Raw genomic sequence first — 24,626 nt, forward strand, 5'->3', positions numbered from 1 at the left:
TCATCACAACCTCATAACAATCCTGCAAGGCAGGGATGATTGTTCCCATTTTGCAGATGAGAGAACTGAGTGCAGAGAAGATAAGGAATTTGCCCAAAGCCACACAGCTATGACGTAATGTACTTGGCTCTGAAGCCAGACCGGTCTAATCCCAAAGCCTGTCCTCTTTCCGCTGGGCTTCCCTCCTCCACCCTGCCCTACCCCCTGAAACTAACACAAAGCCCTTCTCAAAGTCACCATGCAAAAATACTACTTCAGGTGTACTGAAACGGCAAAATTTAGGCCAATACTTCTGTGTACCATCGTGTCAGGAATAGCAGAGGGCTAGAGTTAGAATTTATAAAACTTCTTTGGAGACAAGTCTTTGACAAAAGTGGTTTCCCACTCAAGACTTCTAATTATTTTAGTGAATAAAGCTGTGAAAAGCGTGACTTTGAGGTGCAAGACAAAAATATCAAAATCAGTGATGGGAAAAACAACAGCAATATTGAGTGCTAGCAGACATACTCCTTGAGGTGTACAGGATACAATTAATTGCTAAGGAATAATTCACTGTTGTCACCCGTTCATATTTGTTAAAGGGATCTGGAGTTATTAGATTAACACATACTTAGTGGGAACCTTCTTTGATCGAGACTCTGTGTAGGACTATATATAGATCTATATAAATTATATATAAATATACATATAATTTCATAGAATTCTTTTAATCTTGTAAGCATAAACTGACATTTATTGATCACTTACCATATGCTGGATGTTTCTATGCAATCTCAACTAATATGACACACACTATTGTAGGGCACACGCAGCTTTATCCTCATTTTACAGGATGGACTTATTGAGGTTTAGGGGTGCTCTTTGACTTGCCTTAAGGTTACTTGCCCTGGAAGCCAGTAAATGCCGCTGTATTGCCCCAAAGTGCCCCCACAGGATAGAGGGAAATTAATGTGTTACCTCAGGAAACCAAGTGGCAATTGCTTACTTTGCAGGCTGCAGGAAAGATATGATTTCCTTATCTCATGTTTTATCTTGAAAATTCATGCAAATTTTGCATTATACTCTATAATATAGCCATGTTATTTTTACATTAGAACAAATGTAGTAAAATATTTATCAGCCAAATTATTTAACTTTTCCCTCCTGAAACTGACACTTTGGAAAGATGTGCCTTGCTTCTCTGTTGTGGCTTCATGAACGCCAAACACACAGCCATGCACCACTGGGAGAAGACTGGTTTAAGAAGCGCAAGGTCTGCCTGACTCCAAGGGGCTATTATTAATATGCGTTTTCAGGACTCAGCTCAAGGTAGGCACAGAGTTGTTTTTTAATCATGAACATAAGGTTGCAAATGCTGTCACATCCATCATATTCATTAATTCACTCAACAAATGAGAGTCTACCATGTGCCAGCCACTAGGCTAATCCAAGCTCAAATGGGGTACTGACCCAGCACCACAGATTCTCCCGAGTGCAGTCAGGGAGACCCACCAGCCAGATGTGAGACTGGACTCCACCCGGCCCAAAGCCCAAGCCAGAGGGGGCTGTTCTCACTGACCTTATGAAGGTACGAAAGCCTGTTGGCCCCAACTTCATTGTCCCCTTGATGCCCAGGAACCGGATAAACAAATTTGCCATCCTGTCCACCAGACGCAGGTAGTTGAACTGTTTTGCGTACTTGGGGAACACCTGCTTGAGGCAAATGGAAGGCAGGTGGGCTTCGGGGTTGGCGTTGCAGTTCGGAGCACTGGTCAGCTCGCCGTCCAAAGCATCTTCCTTTCCAGCGAACGGTTTTTCAAGCTGCTGAGACCTGAAGCACACAAAGAATTAATGATATAACACTTTCCCTTTCAGTTTCTCCTTTACTTGAGATTTACAACCTCCTCGGGAGGCAGCATTACCAATATTTTTATTTTACAGACAGCAAGACTGACCACAGAGAAGTGACCTGCCCAAGCTCACACAGCTACCACATAGCCAAGCCAGGACGTGAAACCAAGGCAGAGCCACGGCTAGAAATGTGTCCTTCCTCCTTCCACCATCCTGGTTTCCCAGTATGAAAACCTTCCTTTACTGTACTCATGATTCAAGGGAATACTCTATTATGTAGCAGTCTGGGTTTGATTTCAAACTCTTACTTATGGGTAGTAATTGAATAATTAAGAAATATGAAAATCTCATTGAGGACTGGCAAGAAGCCAGAACACAGCTCAACGAACAATTTGCAAAGATGCATCAGCTACCAAATTCTAGGAACAGAAACAATCATATTTCTGGCTTGACTGTTTTTTTTTAAATTTGGAATTCATACAAAAAATGATTATAGAGTAGTGATTCCTTAGTCTGGATATTTTATTCAGAAATTATTTTGATATTCAAGAAAACTAGCAGCTAATAACTCTTAAATATCCACCTCTAGCTTAGAATGTTCTTCTCACCTTAGACCTACATATTATTCCCCCCGCCCCAAATCTATGTCTCTCATCTCCTTGAATGTCACAGTCATCTGCCAGTTACCCAACAGGAAAGCATAGAATAAGTGTCGACTCCTCCTCAGCTCGTTCTGCCTCCTTAGTCCTGAAGCCAACCCCTTCTCTGCCCCTGCCTGGACTGTAGCAAAGGCCCTCCTGCCTCTGGCTTTGCCCGTCCATAGATCCATCCTCCAAACTGGCACCTGAGTCACCTCTTTTTTAGGCCAACCTGGCTGAGTCACTTACTTGCTAAAACCACTGAGGACTCTTGAGTCTGTACTGCTCATTCTGGCACTTGAGGCCCTTCCCGAGTTCTTCCCGGGCCTCCTCATCTCCAAACATTCCCCCAGCCAGGCACACTGTTCCAGCCCAAGCCTTGAGCGCTGCTCCTCCCAACCTCCCACTCACTGGCCTGCCCTGGAACCGGAGACTCCGTGCTCCTTGGACACCCAGCTCCCTTCCACACTCAAAGGCCCTCTCTGCAACTGCAGCTCAGTTCCCGCTCCTGGGTCCTATCCTGTCGGGATCTGGGGCCAGGTGTAACCCTCTCCCACCTGTTGTGTTCATTCCTGAGACAGAACCTTGAGCACGTTATACATGGTCAGTAAATGCTGCCTGGTTGACTAACTAATCCAAGAAAGTTAGGACGACGCCTCGTGGTACTGAGACGTGGTGCTGTTAATGGTACCAAGGCCTGTTCTCTACTCCTTATTAAATGTCCTCATGCCCAGTGCTTTCATTTCCAAGCAAGCACACCATCAGTGCCCAGGTTGGGCCATCTGGGTGTCTTTGTGCCTGCTTTCCTCTGGCCGTGGCACACTTCTGTTCCACTTTCAAAACCAGCTGAGATGGCTTCTCGACCACACAGGTGCCTCTCTCTCATGCCTCATCCCCATTCCTTGGACCTGCTTCCTTGTTTGCTTTGTCATGCCTGCACTGCATTGGTTTACATGCCAGTCTGTCTCATCATTTTGTGAGCTCATTGAAGGCCTACATCTATTTCATATAGAAACTTCACTCCTATTTCTATAAGACCTGAAACATACTTGGTGTTTGAGAAAGTTTCATTGAATCCGTTGAATTGAAAAAGTTTGCAACGTAAGCCTTAACATATCAAGGTTATAATGCTTTGTAACCTGTAAGTGCGTTTAAATTCAACAGCAAACCAACATGCGTGATAGCCCTATACGAACGGTCCTCTCTTCATCCCAGTCCAAGGAGCCAGCCTCTGGGAAAAACTCCCTTGTGTGAATAAAAAGTCCTAGAAGGCCTATTCCCGGTTCCTCCTTAGTGGTCTTGATGCTGGTCTCAAAGCAAGGACAGGCAGAGGGCAGAAGCAGAGAATCATGAGGGAAAAATCTCTTTTCAACTTCAACAGTGTGGAGGGTTTTAAGGAAAGAAATGCTCCCTCCCACAAAGAGGAGAGTCCTGACTCCTTGGGAGAGGCGAATGTGCCCAAAGGGCTGCAATTTTCCTTCCGCTAAAATGATTTTGTCATCATCACCTTGAACTTAAGACAGTAAATATCAGGTGGTTGCTTTTCAGTTGAAATGAAATGTTTTCCCATTAAGGTTATAGGAAGAAAGATGAGAAAAAAGGCGACACTCTTACCAGAAATTAGCCCTTAAATTACTCGGTAAGTGGCAATCAGTGACTTTATAAGCACTCAGTAAGTTTTTATTCAAGGAAAGATTTGGAAATGTACAGTTGGAATACACTCAATAACAACGAAAATAGCTCAGAGGACTCCTCAGTTGGCAGAACCATCCACAGTTAGGCGGTCATCTGCTCCTCACTCCACTCTGTGCAGTAGACTGTTATGACTATGCCCCTGTTCCAGACGAAGAAACTTGAGGCTTGGCAAGGTGTTGCACCTGTATCATCTAGCTGAACTGCAATTATAAGTCAATTCTTATAATCCACTGATCCACTGCTCTTTCTATTTTACTACCGTAATTCTTCTTCTCCCTTTTTTTTTTTTTTTTTTTTTTTGGCTTCAAGCCATTCTCCTGCCTCAGCCTCCTGAGTAGCTGGGATTACAGGAGTGTGCCACCACGCCCAGCTAATTTTTTTATATTTTTAGTAGACACGGGGTTTCACCATGTTGGTCAGGCTGGTCTTGAACTCCTGACCTCAAGCAATCCACCTGCCTTGGCCTCGGCCTTCCAAAGTGCTGGGATTACAGGCATGAGCTACCATGCCCAGTCCTCCTTCTTCTTCTTTTCTTTTTTTTTTTTTTTTTTTTTTTTTTTTTAAGAGATAGGGGCTCACTCTGTCATCCAGGCTGGAGTGCAGTGGTACAACCACAGCTCACTGTAGCCTAGGTTCAGCCTAGGCACCTGGACTCAAACAATCTTGCCTTAGCTTCTTGAGTAGCTAGAACTACAGGTGTGCACCACCATTAGCCTGACTTTTTTTTTTTTTTTTTTTGGAGACAGAGTCTTGCTCTGTCACCCAGACTGGAGTGCAGTGGCGTGATCTTGGCTCACTGCCACTGCAACCTCTGCCTCCTGGGTTCAAGTGATTCTCTTGTCTCAGCCTCCTGAGTAGCTGGGATTACAGGTGTGTGCCACCACGCCTGGCTAATTTTTGTATTTTTAGTAGAGATGGGGTTTTGTCATGTTGGCCAGGCTGGTCTCTAACTCCTGACCTCAAGTGATCCACCCACCTCAGCCTCCCAAAGTGCTGGGATTACAGGTGTGAGCCACCGTGCCTGGTCAGTCTGGATAATTTTTAAGTTTTTTTGTAGAGATAAGGTCTTGCTACATTGATCAGGCTAGTCTTGAACTCCTGGCCTCAAGCGATCCTCCTGCCTTGGCCAGCCTCCCAATATCCTGGGATTATAGGCATGAGCCTCTGCGCCCGACCCACCACTCCATTATTCAAATATACATCATAATTCACATTGTGGGTTACAAATCCTATGTGAAATTATTGATTTTTTATTTTATAGAGTTTTTTGAAAGATTATAATAGTAAGTCATGTTCTTTGTAGACATTCTGAGAAATGTATAAAGGAATCAAAATCATTTGTAATCCTACAAGTCTGAGATCAACATTATTAACATTTTGATTTCTTATCTATATTTATAAAGTTAGGATTACATTACATGTATTCCAAATCCTTCTTTTTATACCCTACATTGTAAGTATCTTCCCATGGTTTAAGTGTTTTCATCAGTGTAATTTCTCATGACATGAAATATTCTGTATTAATTAACCATTCCCCCTCAGTTAGAGATCTAGTGTCACATGGTCTGTCATTTGACTAAATAGAGTCAGTGATCAGTCCCCTGAGTGATGTGCTCCCCCTCAGAGGCATAATTTTTTTTTTTTTTTTTTTGAGACAGAGACTTGTTCTGTCACCCAGGCTGCAGTGCAGTGGTGTGATCTCGGCTCACTGCAACCTCTGCCTCCCAGGTTCAAGCAAATCTCTTGTCTCAGCCTCCCAAGTAGCTGGAACTACAGGCATGTGCCACTATGTCTGGCTAATTTTTTTTTTTCTTTTTTGTATATTTGGTAGAGACGGGGATTCACCTTGTTAGCCAGGAAGCATAAAATCTTATAGCTATAGGTGGCTTTGGAGATCACTCTGTCCAACGATGTCATTTATTATTTTATCATAGTATAATGAACATAAAGCTCACCGTTTTAACCATTTTCAAGTGGACAATTCAGTGGTGTTTCAGGCATTCACATTTTTGTGTAACTGTCACCACTATCTAGTTACAGAACATTTTTAAAATGATTCTAGAGAAGAAATTTAAATCCAGAGAGATAAGGTCATTTGATCAGCACATCATCCAGGGTCGCGGGCTTAGCTGGGGTTGCCCTGGTGATGGGAACCCCACCACCTCTGGGACGCCTTAGAGTGGAAAGGTGTTCCCAATGGTAACCAGCAAATGTCTTTCTCCAGGGTCCAACTCCTGCCTCCCATCCTGCCTCCAGAGTCTTGCAGAATGAGTCTGTTTTTTCTTCTAGCGACAGCCTTTCAAATTTCTTTCAAGGGTTGCTGTATTTAGTGGATGACTACCATGTCCCATCCTTCCTGAATCCCAATTAATAACCTCATGATGAAAAGAGTCTTCAAAGCCAGAGATATCATTTTCACGGACTCAACCACAAATTCAGAGGGAGGTGGTTTTACTCAGCTGAAAGAAGGCACTAAAGATATAGCTGATATGTAAGAGGAAATGAAACAATGAGAAATGGTATCTTTGCTGGAGATAATTCCAATGATCACGTTGAGATCCAAGCCATCACAAATATGTAAGATCCTGTTTTTACTTAATAGCATTTTAATGGAAATGTCGGGCTTATGAAATAAAAGTGACTGGTAAAGAAAATATAAATCAAGCTGACTAGTCCTTTGGGATAATTTTTTTAAAAAATTGAATTTGGTATATCCTTGATTCATTAAAATAGGTGAAAGAGTTCTGGAATGTTTTATCTGTTAGCATTTTTCAAATAAAATGGAATTCTTTTTCATTGAAACTTGTGAAAAACCACATATCTCTATTTTGCCTGGAAAGTTAACTGTTAAAAATCACCATTTATCAAGGTAAATACTACTACATGTCAAACATTGCTCCAAGCCACTTACCTATATTACTTCATTTGTTTCTCATAACAATTCTACAATGTAGGTGGAAATGATTCCCATTTTACAGATTAGGAAACAGGCCCAGAGAGGCTGAGTACTTTCCCAAGCTCACCTAGTCAGTAGTGAAATCAGGATTTACACTTGGGACTGTCTCATGTCATACCCCATGCTTAGTTCACTATATAGCTTTTGTGATAATTTGATTTAAATCAAATCAGAGACTTTTCTTCTTATGTATAAGTGGTATATAGTTCCAGAAATTAACAAAGTAGAGGAGTAGATCCAGCAAGGTCAAATTCTAGTTGCTGAGAAGTTGCTCGAGTTAATTTCCATCTCTAGTTAAACATTCCTTCAATAATTTATTCATCCATGAAACATGTTCCAAGCACTCACATGCCCTAGAGGCCTCAGATACAAGAGTGAGGTGGACACAGTCCCTGTCACCCAGAAGCATGTGACCAAGTGAGGGAAGACAAGACCCATATATAAACAGTGACTTGGCAGTGTGATGATGAGCAAGCCAGCGTGGGTCTAGGTCATACAGGACCCTGAATGTGAGAGAAAGGTGCTTGGACTTAGTAGTGTAGGGAATGAGAAGAATGTGGTAGATTTTGAGGAGAGGAATAGCAAGATTAAAACCGTGCTGGAAACGAATAAATCTGCCAGCACTACGTATTCTGAATTGAGAGGGGAAGGGTGGATGGTATTAGAAAGCTACTGGAATGGTCTAGGTCAACAGTTCTGAAAGTGTGGTCCCCAGCCCAGCAGCATCGGTGCCTCCTGATAACTTGTTAGTAATGTACATTCTTGGATCTCACCCCAGACCTACTGACTCAGAAACTCTGAGTGGGCTGGGCAATCTGTTTTAGCAAGCCCTGCAGGTGATTCTGATACAGGCTAAGGTCTAAGAATCACTGGCCTAGGTGAAAGAAAATGAGACCTAAACTAGGGCAGTTGTAATGGGCATAGAGACAGGGAGCTTTAGACACACAGATTTAGCAATTACTGCTTGAACATGTGGGACAAAAGGGGAGAGAACACCCTGGATCATGTTCCCAGGCAGCCCCACGGCTTGGCAGGACAGCCTTGTGGCAGTGGTGCCACATGGCAAAGGGACATAAACAGGTCCCCTTCCCTGCTGTTCAGCCAAGGCGAGTCCCCTCAGTCACTAGCAGATTCCAAACACACATGTATCATGTTGGCATTCCTGCAGAAAATGCTAACCATGCACCAAAGAAGTCCCTTAAATTAGCCCTGCAGCTAATTTAAAGAACTGGAGGATGAAGTCACCAAAAATAAACTTTACTGTATAGCCCAGCTCTGTTGCTTGATAAATCTCTGCTATCACAGAGGCTCCATTTGCCTGATGGGTGATGCTAGGCGACTTGAAGGGAAGGTGATAGACTCTAAAACAGGTGAGGCGTGGGCTTCCACAGTGACAAGGAAAGGACTTAACAAGAGAGCTCTGTCTGCCATCCAAGTCCCTCTAAGACCTAGACCCACGTTGAGCCTATTCCCACCTATTCCCACCTATTCCCCTTCACGCAATGACCCTTCCTCCCCACAAACCCTGGCCAGGCCACTTCCACCTCGCTTGATCACTTTCCTCCGTAACATATCATCAACAGCAACAAAACATCAAAATACAACAAAACACAATGGCGATGATATTAATTGCACATACTATGTGCCAGGAACTGCAATTAAAAGAAATTTAATCTTGATAAAATCCTGTGAAGCAAGTGTTATTATTAATATGATCCCCATTTTACAGATGAGGAAACCAAGGTACAAGGATATGAACCAATATGTTTTGAACCTGAGACAGAAACCCAGACAGGCGGGCTCCAGCATCCTTGTTTCTAACCACTGCATCATGCGGCCTCCATACACGGGGAGCTGGCAGGCACTGACTGAGGACCTCGAGAGTCAGGCTGGTTATTTGTAACATCTCCTTTGACCCTAGCAAGAATCCTATGAATTAGGTATTACGAATGGTCCCATTTCACTGATGAGAAAAGTGAGCTTCAGAGAGGTTAACCTACTTTCCTAAGGTGGCTCAGCTTTGACCTCAAAGTCCAGGCGCTTTTCACGCCATCATGCTCACTTGATGTAGTTATACAACTTCACCGAACTCATTTTCCCCTCCCTTGCAATGGAGAGAAGTCTCTGGCTCTATGGGGTGAGGTGAGGCTAAAGCAGGAGGATGGAGCCTACGCCCAGCACAAAACGGCCACATTGTTTAGGACTCAAAACAGGCTTTCCACAAAGCATCAAGATGAATCTGCTTGGGGGGCTTGTAACTGTCCTCAGTGTGACTTCTCTGGAGGGTACCAGTGCTCATCTGGCTGCTTCGTTTTGTTTGCCAAACAAGTCAATCTGTTACTTTACATTCCGGGCTCCCACGAATTGCTGACATGTAATGTTTGTCGACTATATGATTAACAAAGGACCCCATGGCGACAACAGCAGACTAGGTCTCTCCCTGCCTGGGGATGGATTCCCAGAGCTGCCAGGCCTGGGGTTGCTGCAGGAGCATTTTCCTGCAGGGCCAGGCAACGCATTAACTGAAGGACAAGCATAAGGACTTACTCTAATGCCCTGGCTCCCACAGACCCAGAACTCATGCTATTTCAGAGCTGAAAAGGCCTTTTGGGGTCACTGGGCCCGGCCCTCTCATTTTACGGATGAAGAAGCTGACAGCTCATTTTACAAAGACCTCCCAATAAGCTTCTTTTCCAACAGGGCTCTCTGCCCTGCCGGCCCTGAGCATGGAGCGTGTGTCTTCACCATCGTCCCTCTTGCCCGCTGGGCCTGCAGCATGGTCAGAGGCAATGAAACATTTTGTGCACACAGGCCAAGGAGGGGTGTTCCAGTCGGCTCCTCCTCCCTGGGCTGTGGGGCTGGTGGTGCAGGGGGTCTGGAGTTTAGGCTTTGCAGGCAGATCAGGGCATGGTTGAAATCCCAGCTCTGCCACTCACAAGCTGTGTGACCTTGGGCAAGTCATATAATCTCAAAGCTTTAGTTTCCTCTAATATAAAACAGGAATAATAATGGCACCTAACCTATAGGACTGATGTTAGGATTAGCAGAGAAGATGGACACAGCACCTCAATACCTGTTTGCCACTTGGATTATAACCACCGACGTCTTTCTCTCACGAGTGTCATCATCTCAAGGGGCCCACTGTCTAGTCACCAGCCCTCAGTGGGAGAGACTGGTATTCACCCCTAGGACCTCAGGAGAATATGGGGTTTCTGCCTCACTCTCCACCCCATGTAACCAAACACTAGATTGACTTTCTGCTCCTCCGCTGCTCCTTCTTGGGAAACTCTCATTCCAGGCTGTCCAGGACCACCTAACAAACCCTCCACGTGTGCCTCATTTTCTCAGGCCTGGCTGGGGAGTTCACTGCACCTGCTCTGACACCCTCCTTCTCTATTGAGGATGAAGTAACGCGTGAGAGAGAACTTTGCTGCTGCCCAGGTACAGAAAAAGTCAGATTTTGAGTTAGAAGGGGCACTAGCAATGACCGTGTGTCATTTTCCTTCTGAAATACATAGGGAGTGGGGCCAAGTCACTGGCTTGAGGTGAGGCATCACACAGGGGTGGCAAAGGCAAGCTAAGGCCCCCGGACTTCTCATCCAGAGCCTTTGAGATAAAAAAGATGAAGAAGAAGGGAGAGTTAAGTGGCTCATGCCTGTAATCCTAGCACTTTGGGAGGCTGAGGTGGGAGAACTGCTTGAAGCCCTGAATCTAGACCAGCTTGGGCAACATAACAAAACCCCACTTCTACAAAAAATTAAAAATAAGTCAGCTCTGGTGGTACGCACCTGTGGTCCTAACTACTTGGGAGGCTGAGGTGGGAGGATCGCTTGAATCCGGGAAACAAGGCTGCAGTGAGCCGTGAGCTGTGCCACTGCACTCCAGCCTGGGAGATGGAGCAAGACCCTGTGTTTAAAAAAAGAAAAAGAAAAGAAAAAAGAAAGAAAAAGAAGAAAAAAATGACACAGCTATTGAGCATAAATGCCAGAGTGGCCAAAATTCTGAATGAAAAGCTCAGACTCTCCTAGCCACCTTGGCAGAAAGGGAGGAGAATGCCTGTTGCCTGAAGGACTTCAGAGTCCCCTTTAAAGCTACTGAATAGTTGGCCACTGCTTTTCCGTAGGTGAATTGGCTGGTGCTTAGCTTTTCTCTGGAACCCAGAGAAAGATTTTTCAAAGTATAAGCCCTGCCTGCACCAACTGCCCAAGGCATGGTGAACAAGGTCCCCAGGCCTGAGAGAGCATTCCAGGTCTGCATGGCCTGGTTGCTGCCTCCCTCATCCTCCGTATCCACATCCCTCCGTTTTATAAATGATCCACTAGAAAAACACCCATCTTTCAAATTTAAGATTCTCTCTCACCTTTCCCAAAATGCTTTCCATGGCTTCTGGAGATAGAATCAACCATTCCTTTCTCTATAACCTCCCTGACTTAGTATTTCATCATCATCATCATCAAGAAATTTATTGAGAACTCAGTCTGCATCTTGCACAATGCTAAGCCCACAGTATGCATTATTTTTTTTTCAGAGTAGTTATCACACTCCAACGGCTATTTGCGTAATTGTCTGCTTAACGCCTATTTCTTTTCCAGAAGGAAAGTTCCCAGAAGGGCAGGCACCATTACTGCCTGGTTTATGACTATATCTACAGCCCCAGCACAGTACACAGTAGGTGCTTAAAAATATCTGACAATGAATACAGTCATTATTTCAGTGAACTCTCACAACAATCCAATTAGTCACAGTTACTAACAGGAGTTTACACCTGAGGACCCTGAAGCGTGGGAAAGTTAAGTCAGTGGCCTAAGCGAGGAGGCTGGGATTGGAACCTGGGTGGTGTGTCTCCACAGCCCACATGTTAAACCCCTGCACTACCCCTGTATTTCCACACCCCTCTACTTCTGGTTGCCAGCATGAATCGTTTTTTCCTCTTGTTCTCTCACAGTCCCTGGGAAAAGCCTGTCTCTACTCTGGGAGAACAAAAATTTCCTAATGGCAACAGCAAGAGACTGTCTATATGACAATTATAATCAGTGGTTGTATTAGCCTCTGTTTTACCACCTCCAAAATTAGCAGAAAAGGCCAACTTGAGCTTTCATTGTACAGCTCTGCTAATGAAGGGATCCTTTTAATTACATACTCAGTGCCTATCTGCAACACAAAGCATTTTAGTGTTTAAACACAGTTCTGCACCAAAGTAGAGGGCTACGTGAATACAGACAATAAGTTGGGGGAAGCCATGTGTAAAAGTTATTCTTTGCCTAGACTGTAATTTCTTTTTGGCATTCAATTTCATCTAAACCCAGTTCATTTTCTATGGTAATCCTAATTCTCTTCTATACACTGAGCACCCGATGAACCCTTATTCAGTAATTCTGTAGGCATATCCCAGGTCAGATACTCCCCCTTCAGATTGCAGATGAAATCTGCACACTTTGTTAATTTCACTCATCACTAACTGATTTGCCTTGAGGGCACTCACCACTTACGTGCGCTGGCACATCGGTCAATTCCTGCAGTACACGTGTTGAACACGAAACCAGCTTCACTCAGCATCATGCCAGGAGCTCATGACTTGTATCCCACTTTCCAAAGCAATTTTTGAATGCCATTCTGTATGGGATTTGCACTGATGTGAATGAGGCCTTACGAGGCAGATCCCACAGACCTTTCTCAGACAAGGGTGTCCTGACCTTGCATTTGTATTTGGTCAGGGGAAAAAGGGAGTCACTCTTAGTGAGCCCCTCCTTTGGGCCAGAGACTCTAACAGGCATTAATTACCCTGGTTAAACCACACAGAGACCTTAAGATGGAGATATTAAGATGCACCTCCAGAGCCAGAATGCGTGGGTTGGAATCCTGTTCCTGTTCCCAACTAGCTGGTAATCTTTGAAAAGTCTCTTATCCTGCTCGTGCCTTGACATCTTTATCTGTATAATAGGGATGATAATTCTCCCTATGTCCCAGCATTGTTGTGTGAATTAAATGGGCTAATCCATTCAGAGCCATACCTGGAATGTGGCAAGCACTCAGTAAGTGTTAGCTGCTGTGACTGAACAAACAAAGCTAAGCTCAGGTTAAACACAACACGCAAAGTCACGTGCCTTCTAAATAGTATCAACTGGTAACCAGGACCTGTCTGATGCTTAAGACCCTAGGCTTCCAGGGAGGCTAGGCCAAGGGGGCTCACTGCTGGTCCACCCCTAGGAGACTGTAGTCAGCGCCCTGGCCTGGCAGAGCGTGACCTAGAGGCAGTCTTTCCATGTGCATGGTCCCCTCCTGGCCGCAGCACGAGCACACTGGCTTCTGCCTCCACTGCCCACATACTGTTCTCTCAAGGGTGACCATGCACCTCCTAATTGCCACTGATCTTCTTAATCTTTCTCCAATCTTACTTGTTCACAGCATTCAGTGAAGCTGACCACTGTCTTCCTGAACCTCTCATTTCCTGGCTCCTGCACCCATGCACTCTCTGTGGTGTTTTTCCATCCTCTGTTTTCCCTCCTCTAGGACCCTTAGTAGTAGGTGGTCCTCTAAGCCCCTGTCCTTGACCTGCTCCCTGCCCACAGTCTTCCTGGGCGATCTTATTCACAAACGCGATGGCCTGTACCTCGTGCCACCTCTCTGTGTCTGGGATGCCTCTGTCCTGCCCACCCCTTCACGACAGCCAGGTCCAAATCCTGCTCATTCTTCCAAGCTCACTCTAGACAGCAGCCCACAGCCTCCCTGGATCCTTCCCACTCAGAAATACTCTCTTCCTGATTCCCACAGTACTTCATAGTGGAATTTATCATTTTCTAAATTTAAATCACAGTCATTTAAGTTTGTGGTTTCTTTTTCCTGATAGACTCTGAGTTTGCCAGAAATAGAATCCATTTTTGTTCCTCTGGCAGTACTGTACATCTAATAGGTGATACAAAAAAGACATGCTGATACATGACTGTGTAAGTAAAGTATTCTTTAAGACAGAGAACATGAAGAATTTGGAGTAATTTTGCCTGAAGGCAAGAAAATGGGCAGGATGACTTTTGGGTGTCATTTTTCAGCTTATGGGTCTATAAACCCATCTTTAGGGCAAAAATACCACATTAATAATTTATGGTGATGAGAATAACGGTCACTGTGATTCCACCCCTTACCAATTGTGTGGCCTTAGGAAACGGGCATCAACACTAAGCCTCTGGCTCTCTTCTGTAAAATGGAGATGGACGATAAAATCCACTCTCCAGAGGTGTTGAGGGACTTGATGGGGTGGTATAAACAAGGGGCTGGCACCCTGGTTGGAACATCGTAAGTACAAAAGAAATGGTAGCTGTTATATGACTCCTTTGACATATATTTACTGAGTACCAACTCTGTAGCCAGGGATGTTGGGTCAACTCAAGCCCCACCTCCTCCAGGAAGACTTCGCGGCCTCCTTCGACCCATTACATTCTTTCCTCAAAGAACTTTGGTCCTATCAAGATTAGATTTTTTTTTTTTTAAATCCAACTAACAAATGAGGCATGCCTATTAGCAGTCAGGTCCAGAGAGAAAGTCTAACTTTTTACTTTATGCAATTTGAATTCCCTGAACATAGAGCTGTTGTCAAAATCCATTAAAGTATTTAATTTCTCTTGTCACTGCACAATTCCCCAAGCAGACATCCAGACAGTTTGCAGTGGTGTTTCTCACAGAAGTACTAAATGTTTAGTTATCAAGGTACATTTTTTAGATGATGGCTCCCTGATGGCTCTGGAGACTCTAGAGAGACTGTGTAAGTTCAAGCGCAAGGTTAAGGCAGGCAGCAGAGGGGCGAGAGCTGCAGGGAAGATGAATCACGCAGGCCTGGGCTTCAGCTCTGACACTGCCACTTCCTGGCTGACTGACTTTGGGGAAGGTACTTAACCTCACTGAGCATCAGTTTCCTCATTTGCAAAGTGGTGACAGCACCAAACCCACACGGCTTTAGTGAGCACGAAGTGGAATACCAAATGTAAAGAACTTGGGAGAATGCCAGACACATCACTGGTCCTCGACACAAGATGGCTTAAAGATCCCAGAGATTTGCAGATGCACAGACTGGGGTCTAGAGGCTGCCGTCCCCATCCACCTCCCCTTCCCAGAGGGACAGCCCTAAGGAGCAGTGTGTTTATGGCGACACAATGGCCAGACCCACCGGGTCCTGCCTCTTCACAGTAGCCTCTCCCAACACCCATTCAAATCAATTATCACCCCACTTGACCGACTCACCCGGTGGGAGCCAAAGGTTTCCATGCCAACAGGAATGTGGTGGGCATCCCAGCCCCCAAGAAAGAAAACAAAAGCGACTCTTTTAGTTTCCCTCCTAACAAGCGCGGAGCTGAAGTCAGAGCTGTCTCTTTCTCAGTTGTCATGGCAACATCCACTGACCTACCCCGTCCTGCCAAACACACACGTGGGAGAGGGAGAGGGCAAGGGGTGTGTGTGGGAGGTGGTGGTCCAGGGATGAGGGGCAGCAGAACCGCTCCACAATGCTCGGGAGAGAAGTATAAAAACACCCGCTTTTACAAAAAAAAAAAAAAAAAAACACTGCAAAAAATGCACACCCCTTGCCAGGGAATGGAGAAATTCCAGTTTTCATTGTGTCGTTTCTTTGGCGATTATGAACAAATTTAGAGCCTATTCAAAAGGCCAGTTCAAACCAGAAGAGGGAACAATTATTAATTTCTCAGCTATGACACAGAGACAGGGGGCACTTCACTTGTACCTCTCCTGTCCTGCTCAGCATTTGGGAGACTGGGGTTGACGCTACTGTCTGCTGCCTCTCGCCACAGCTCAGGGCACAATCTACAGGGCAATTTCCCACTCCTGACCTAATGCAGCCTCAACAGCAGCTTGGGAAGAATAAAGCAAGGCACCCACTCTGCAGGCAAGAAAACTGAATGGCGCGACCACAAACCCATGAGTACCCACTTCTGTTTTCTGTTTTCTAGTTTGCTCTCTGCCCCCAGAAGTCTTCACCCAGGAAAACACTTGAATTTGCCCAGATGGGATCAATTATTTCCCACACTCTTAGTCTTCGTGTAGCTTTGACGAATCATTTTCTGGAAGTCCAACGCCTGCCAGAAAATCCACCCAGATAGCCCACTTGCATCTCAGTAGTCCAATGTTCCAGGATGAAGATAATACATCCCCTTGAACCTGCTTCTTGCTATTTCCATGTTGTTACTGGCAACTTCGTCCCCCCAGTGAGCCAAGCTCAAAACCCTGAAGTCAGCTTCAGATTCTCCCTCTTCCTCAGCCTGGTTTCTGGGGACTTGTACAGAAGTCTTCCACTGTCCGTTTTCCATTTGGAGGCTCTGATTCAAATATTCTGGGGCAACCTAGCAAGTGGAAAGCAGTGAACAGTGGTTAACCACAAAGGCTGTGGGGTCAGGATGCTGGGGCTCTCGCTGCCTGGCCACCTGTGTGCTAAGCACATCCTCTCATTTGATTCTCACCACGACCCCTTTGAGGTTAGGATTCTTCTTCATATCATCCCCAGTTTCCATCAGAGACTGTTTCCCTATGAGACACAGAAAAATGGCATAATTTGCCCAAGGTCATCCAGCTTAGAAGTGGCAAAGCTGGCTTATGATTCTGGATTGGCTGGACTCAAAACTCTCACTCTGAACCAATATGCATAGCTCCTTCCCACCCAGCCACAACTCTTTTTCTTTCTTTCTTTCTTTTCTTTCTTTGAGACAGGGTTTCACTCTGTTGCACATGCTAGAGTGCAATGGTGTGATTATGGCTCACGGCAGCCCCAAACTCCTGGCCTCATACAATCCTCTTGCCTTAGCCTCTCAAGTAGCTGGGACTAAAGGCATTGTTCACCACTCCTGCCTAGTTTTGGTATCTTTAGTAGAGACAGAGTTTCTTTATGTTGGCCAGGCTGGCCTCTAACTCCTGGGCTCAAGCAAACCTTCTGCCTTGGACTCCCAAAGTGCTGGGATTACAGGCATGAGCCACCATGCCCAGCCTATAACCTTCTTAAGAACAGGGCCCATCACTTCATGTTTATATCTCAGCACTGACACCAAGGCCTGCCTTGCAGCACCTGATGAGTGCCACCCGATCAAAGCTCCATAGAGTGTCTTAGCTCGGAGCTGACCAGCCTGGGTTCCATGCCTACTGAGACCCTTTCTCCATATGTGATTTTGGGGGAACCATCAGGTAACAGCTGGAAGGCTGCAGTGAGCTGAACACTGTCTCCCAGAAGATATATCCAAGTCCTAACCCCTGAAACCTGTGAATGTGACCTTTTTTGGAAAAAAAGAGTCTTTGCAGATATAATTAAGGATCCCAAGATCATTCTGGATTTAGAGAAAGCCCTAAATCTGGGGACAGATGTTCTTATAGGAGAGAGATAAAGGGAGATTTGATGCAGACATACACAGAGGAGAAGGCCATGGGAAGCTGAGGGCAGAGGCTGGAGTCATGCTACCTGGCCAAGAGCTACCAAATGCTGGAAGAGGCAAGGAAGGATTCTCCTCTAGAGCTTTGGAGGGGGCATGGCCCTGCAGACACCCTGCCCTCAGACTTCTGGCCTCCAGCACTGTGAAAGAAGACATTTCTGTTATTCTAAGTCACACAGTTTGAGGTAACTTGTTAGGCAGCTTTAGGAAACTGATGTAAGAGTCCAGTGTCCTTATGTCCAACCTAGGTACCCTTGGGGGTTACTGTGAGATCATGTAACTGGAAGCAACTAGAATAGTGCCTGGTGCACAGTAGGCCCTCAATAGATGCTAGCTGAACAGCACTAAAACATTCTCAGTCAATATCCTGGAAACTTCTTTCCCAAGGCACACCTGGCTGACTGCCTCTGTCTACATTCTCAAGCTTGTAAAATGTTTAACTTCAGAACCCATGAGCCAGAAGGAGGAGCCACAGAGAGTATCTCCCTCTGAGCCCAGCTGTGTGGGATGAACGGGCAGCCAGCAGAGATGTTGGTGTCCTTGCGAGGCTGGTAACTAAGTACTGGCCCATCTCCAGCCCAAGATGATGAGCCTGTCATGGTGGGTTTCACAAAACATCTGTTTCAGGAACAAGCCTATTGTTTCAGGCAAGCTCTAGAGATAATAGTATGTTTTTCCTATATACAGCCATGACATGTTCACTGAAGCTGAATATCTCTAAATGTGACCAATTTCTTAAGTGGCAGAAGCCCATCAAACTCTTTGAGAACATATATGGCATGTGGGCAGCCCAAGCAGCTTCCTTTGCTGCCACAGAGCTAAAGCAACACTCATTCTGGCTTGCAGGTAGGCGGTGAGAGTGGATGGAGGTAGCGGTGGTGATTTCTCTGAAATTGGTACCTCTAAAGGTTATGCTTCATTCTGCAAGGGAGTCAGGTCCCCAGGCTTCATGCATATGGATGGCGGTGGTGGTTGAATGATAACCTGCAATTTCTCTTCCCCACGTTAATCGACTTGGGTTGGCTACTGAGAGTTTGACTAGGAATCGCGATGCCAGTACACATACCAATGATCCCAGGATCTCAGCTCAGCTCTGCCGGCTTCGACTCAATTCCGGCCTGAGATAAGAAAGCACTAGTGCGGTGTCCCGCGTGAGATGAGCAGACTATGCCTTGGCATGAGATAGAGAGACGGCCAGAAGGCCGACCACAGCAAGGAGAGCTGGGACACTTTCCCACAGGCGAGGGGAAACTTGGGCCAATGAAGCAAATGCTTCAAGATCCCCCATGAAGAAAGTGCCTCCCCCGCAGCAAGCTGTCCCCCGTCCTTCCTCCCAGTGGGGGAGTGGGATGTGAGCTCCTTCCCTCGGCACACAGATCAAGTCTGGAATACATCTGGTGTCTGGTGTGCTGCTTGGGAGTCAGGCCTGAACTGCTTGGGGGCCCCCAGGCAGCCCCAGCACCCAGTAGGGGTCTGGAGTGAGTCAGCTTCCTGGCCCCGGGAGCCCAGTTAGCCCGAAGCTGCCCTGGCTATTGGAGCCTCCACTCTCAATACCTCTTTGCTCATCCAGGTGGGACACTGGCCTGCAGCCTTGGCCCAGGTCCCCTCTCCAGTTCCTGGCTCTATCCCCCTCCCCTTCCTCACCAGACCGCTGCTGGGATCCCAGGATGCCACAGGGTTAAGCCCACCCTGGCTGTCCGAGAAGGTCCCAACGCCAAGTCTTTATAGCTCAGAAGGCAGTGGCTCTGGTATAACCTCCCCTAATTATCCTGTGCCCTGCAGACTGCTCCCAGAGAGCACTGGGCAAAGGAGTCAACACATGTGAAGAGGAAATAGCTTCAAGCCATAGAGACCAGCAAGCTCAACGTCCTCATTCTGCATGTAGACAAGTTCTGGAGATGGGAGGTGTGGCTTGTTCAAGGTGTCCTGGCACTTAGGTTTTAGGGCTCAAGAAAGAACCCGGGTTTCTGCACTCCTAGTGCAGTTTGCTGGGACGATGTCCTTGGCTCTTCTTTGGGCCAGTATCAGCTCTTTGCAGACAGGGGCTGTGTCTGACTCATTTCTGACTCTCCAGCAAAAGCATGGGGCCAGGCCCGGAGCAGGGAATCAGTCAATGTTACTTAGACTTGGCTGAATCAGTCCCCTTTGTAAAACGAATAAATCAGACACAGACACATTACTGAAGCCTGCACAAAGGTATGGCTTCAGGATCTTCAAATACCTCAACTATGAGCAGGGAGGTGCTATTTCTGCCTATTAAATGGCATGGAAGTAGAAAAAGATGTCAGGTCACTATGTGAATTTTTTCTTACATAACTGTGATCCTGTGTCCACACAGTAACAGCCGCTATGGACTGGAGGTTGTGGCTGACACGCAGGCACTGGACTGGGGGCCTCGGACACAGGTCCAATTTAGTCCTGCTCTCAGCCCTGCCAGGCAGGAACTATCAGCCCAGATAGCGCTTGATAATAGGTAGAAACTGAGGCTTAAGCTGGTTCAGTGCTTTGCCCAAGGACACATAGCTCCGAAGTGCTAGAGCGTGGATTTTAGTCCAGGTCTGTGCTGTTTTACCTGGATTGGGTTGTTCTGACATTAGAATAGTAATAATAACTAATACATCGTGAGTTTACTCTGTGGCAGGCATGTTAGGTGCGTGGATTCATTTAATTCTCACAACAACCCTATGAGGTATCTCTACTTTACAGATGGGGAAAAATAGGCCCAGAGAAGTGAAATAATTTTACCAAGTAATCAAAGCCAGCCTAGAAGACAGGGAGGGAATAGTGAGAGACAGAGAGAGCTCAGAATAAGAGGCTGGAGGTGCACGAGGAGCTCTGGAGTTGGGCTGGATTTGCTCACTATGTGATTTTGGGCAAATTACTTGGAATACTTTTTTAATTTTTGGAAAAATATATATAATATACAATTTACCATTTTAATTATTTTAAGTGTGTAATTCAGTAGCATGATGTACGTTCATTGCTGTGCAGCCATCGTCACCTTCCATCTCCAGAACTTTTCTCATCGTTCTCCCCTGAAACTCTGTCCCTATCAAACAATAACTCTCGACTCCCCCACATCACCCCCAGCAACCACCACTCTACTTTCTGACTCTATGAATTTGACTACTCTAGGTGCCTGATACAAGTGGAATCATGGCCAGATGCAGTGGCTCACACCTGTAATCCCAGCACCTTGGGAGGCCGAGATGGGTGGATCACAAGGTCAGGAGTTTGAGACCAGCCTGGCCAACATGGTGAAACCCCGTCTCTACTAAAAATACAAAAATCAGCAGGGCTTGCGGGCGTTTGCCTGTAATTCCAGCTACTCCGGAGGCTGAGGCAGGAGAATCGCTTAAACTCAGGAGGCGGAGGTTGCAGTGAGCCAAGATCGCACCACTGCACTCCAGCCTGGGCAACAGAGCAAGACTCCATCTTGGGCGGGGCGGGGGGTGGTGCCGGGGAGGAAAGTGGAATCGTTTAGTGTTTGTCCTGCATATCTGGCTTATTTCACTTAGCATAATGTCCTAAGGGTTCATCCATGCTGTAGCATGTGTCAGAATATCCTTCCTTTTAAAGGCTGAGGCTGTTTATTCATTCATTCATTCATGGACATTGTGAATAATGCTGCTATGAACAAGGTGTACATAGGCAAGTTGCTTTTCAGTTAGTCATTTTTCTACCCCAATTCTGAACCTCCAGCTTTGTTCCTGACACAGAGGAGGGAGTCCCCATCCATCCAGTGTCTGGGCCAGAAACCAGAGAGAAGAGATTCATTCTCCCTCCCCTCACAAGCATCAAGCTAGCCAAGTCCTATCCCTCCTGTCACTGCAGTTCACACACATCTCTGCCATCACTTGTCACCTCATCATGGGTCACCCGAACTTCAACAGCCTCTTCACCAGTTTCCTGGCTCACAACCTCCGCTTTCAATGTGTCCTTCATGTCGTAGCCAAAACCCCAAGCCTGTCCCTGGCTCACTCCCTCATTTCCTTCAAGTGTGTGTCCAAGTGTGCCCTTCTCAGGCAGGCCTCCCCCAACCACTCTGCTTACAAGTGCAGCCCACACTCTTTCCAGCCCTCCAGAGCTCTCCCTGCTTCATTTTCTCCATAGCACTCATCACCACTCATCACAGTATAGATTTTACTCATTTATTTTGTTTATTTTCCATCTCCTGTCCTCTCATCCTCCACCTCCCATCAATAATGGCAGTTCACAAAGGCGGGATTGTTGACAGTCTTGTGCACTTCTGACTCCATCCTGGTGCAGAGTAAGTGCTCAATAAACACTGCCTGGGTGCATGAATGCATGAATGGGTGCATGAATGCATGAATGACTGGCTCTTCTCTGCCTACAGAGTGAAGTCTAAACTCTCTGGCCTGGTCAAGCCCTTGACTTTGGGTCCCTCTCTGGCCCCATCTCAGACCACAGTCCTATTTAAGCTCCAGCCACACTGCCCTGCCCCATAAGCCCTCCTGCTGTCTGATAGACAAAGACCCTAAGCCTTTGCGTGAACCTGGCCTCTGCCTGGAACTTCATTCCTTCCATCTTGCCCTACCCTTCTGCTGGCTTGTGGGGCCCCCTTCACTAGGCTCCCATGACACCCTGTTTTTAACCCCTTTTGAAGCCCTTTTCACGCTATGTTACAATCGTCCTTGAACTCATCTCTAGCTGTTCTAAACTGCCAGCTCCACCAGGGCAGGAAGACCTCGCTCACACTGGGATTCTCAGCGCTGTTCACTGAGCACATCACAGCTGCACAGAAAGTATCTACTGAAAAACACGAGCAACCTCGAGAGTCTCCTCTGCTTCAGCCTGAAACAATGGCAATGCCACTTCTGCAGGGTTGCCCGAGGATCAGAGATCACATACGATAGGTACAACATCTGCCACCATGCCTGGCACAGGGCAGGCATTTAACACTAGCAGTTCAATGCTAGCCTCTGATGCAACAGCGGGATCACAACGATTTAGGAAGATCTGCTGCCTTTGTTTAGAAGCCACCAGCTGAAGTCCTTCCATAATTTGTCATCTCTGGGGCCAGCCGGTAAGTGTCGGCCCCAGAAAAAATTCCTGTCCTTTCCTGTCTTATCCATCACATTTTGGCAGCATGCTCACTGAGCACAGAAAACGTCCAAGTTCACTTTCTTCTCAGAACTGACTGTATCTATAATCATCGTGTCACGGAATTGAGAACTTTCAGGGATTTCAAGGACCAACTGTGCAGATCCCTCATTTTACACCTGAGGATACAGGCTCAGAGAGGTTGTCTAACTTGCTCACAGTCACTCAGCCACATAGGAATTTCACCTTCTCTTTTCTTTGTGCACAATTTCAATTCTCTCTGGTTGAACATGTTGGACCCTAAAGGATTTGAGGGTTTAGTCTAAAATTCTCACCTGCGCTAAATCCTCACCATTATCATCATATATATATGTGTATATATATGATGATTATATATATACACATATATATGAGATATACATATCTTATATATCTCATATATATGAGATAATATCACTATAATCTAAAACCTATATATAGGTTTTATATATAAATATATATTTAAAATATATAAGATATATATATAAACCTATATATAAACTATATATGTAGTGATGATAATATCTATCGATTATGAAAGTTAAAAACGTCTCCTTCTACCTTTATATATATATACATATATATACACACATATATATACATATATACACACACATATATATACACACACATATATATACACACACATATATATACATATATACACACACACATATATAATCTTCCAATCGGCAGCATCAAGTTCATTTTAGACATTGGAAACTCTTACTGGGAAACTGTATTACTCCATTTTCATGCTTCTGATGAAGGCATACCTAAGACTGAGAGGAAAAAGAGGTTTAATGGACTCACAATTCCACATGGATGGGGACGGCTCACAATCGTGGTAGAAGGCAAAAGGCACTTCTTAAGTGGTGGCAAGAGAGAATGCGAGTCAAGTGAAAGGGGTTTCCCCCTTATAAAACCATCAGATTTCGTGAAACTGATTCACTACCACAAGAACTGTATGGGGGAAACCGCCCCCATGATTCAATTATCTCCCACTGGGTCTCTCCCACAACACGTGGGAATTATGGGACCTAAAATTCAAGATGAGATTTGGGTAGGGACACAGCCAAACCATACCAAGAACCTTTTCTGCAACCCAAACAGAAGAAAGTTTACTCTTACTGTCCCCCTGAACGAATGACCTGCCATCCACAGAGGGATGGCAATGTCCCACCACATTCTCCATGGAAGAGAAGCTCCTCCCTGGAAAATACCTCCGCCTGCCCGGAAGTGAGGTCCCCTTTGTCGTGGCCACTGGGAATTCCGTTGCTGGACTGCTTTGAGTGGGGAAGGAGGCCGCTGTGGGAGCAGTGTCAGGTCTGGCAGTCAGGGGGTTGCAGAAGGATCAGGAAGGCCGTGAAGGGTGGCCCCAGTTGGAAGTGAACCCAGAACTCCCCCTCACTGGGAAGGGAGCTCTGAGTCATCAACCACCACCTACAGACTAATCCACAACCTCTGGTCCCAGAGGAAATTATTAGTTCTAATTATTATTATTAGGCATAATAACTAATTAGTAAAAATAGCTACCATTTACCGAGTGCCAACTTATGCCTGATACTTAATGCATATTGTTTCTTTTTTCCTATTTTATGCCTTTAAGTTTATTTCCTATTTTCCTAATTATAAAGTCAATATATGTTCATGCAAAAAAAAATAGTTAAATATACCAAAAAGCAGACAAAGGGGGAAAAAAACACGGTTTATTCCATTATGTACCTATGACCATTGTTAACATGTTGGTGTTTTATTTCCAGAATTTCTTCTCTGTCTGTCTCTCTAGCCTTCTCCATGCATGCATATGTGTGTGTGTGTGAGGGGGGCCATGTGAGATTTAACATAGTTGTGACCATGCTTTTACAAAAAATTACCTCTAACTTCTACAACAATCCTGAGTTGGGTACTATTATCCCCATTTTACAGATGAGAAACCTGAGGCTCAGAGAAGATGAATAATTTGCCCAGTGTCCCACAGCAGGT

At 45.6% G+C, this 24,626-nt stretch overlaps 1 protein-coding gene across 10 annotated transcripts in view; it reads right to left on the minus strand.

Moving 5' to 3' along the window:
• Positions 1–24,626, minus strand: part of TTLL11 (tubulin tyrosine ligase like 11) — a 272,492-nt gene that overhangs the window by 52,024 nt on the left and 195,842 nt on the right. For 9 of the 10 annotated variants that reach the window (XM_058446115.1, XM_032165042.2, XM_058446119.1 and 6 more), the window contains one exon: positions 1,559–1,810. In XM_058446115.1, coding sequence (XP_058302098.1) covers positions 1,559–1,810 — 252 coding nt within the window. Of the gene's footprint in view, positions 1–1,558; positions 1,811–15,351; positions 15,624–24,626 lie in introns of those variants that run through there. The other variant, XM_058446121.1, reaches the window with a different exon arrangement.

This window comes from Hylobates moloch, unplaced genomic scaffold (assembly GCF_009828535.3).
Source record: "Hylobates moloch isolate HMO894 unplaced genomic scaffold, HMol_V3 SCAFFOLD_10, whole genome shotgun sequence".
Classification (NCBI taxonomy): domain Eukaryota; kingdom Metazoa; phylum Chordata; class Mammalia; order Primates; family Hylobatidae; genus Hylobates; species Hylobates moloch.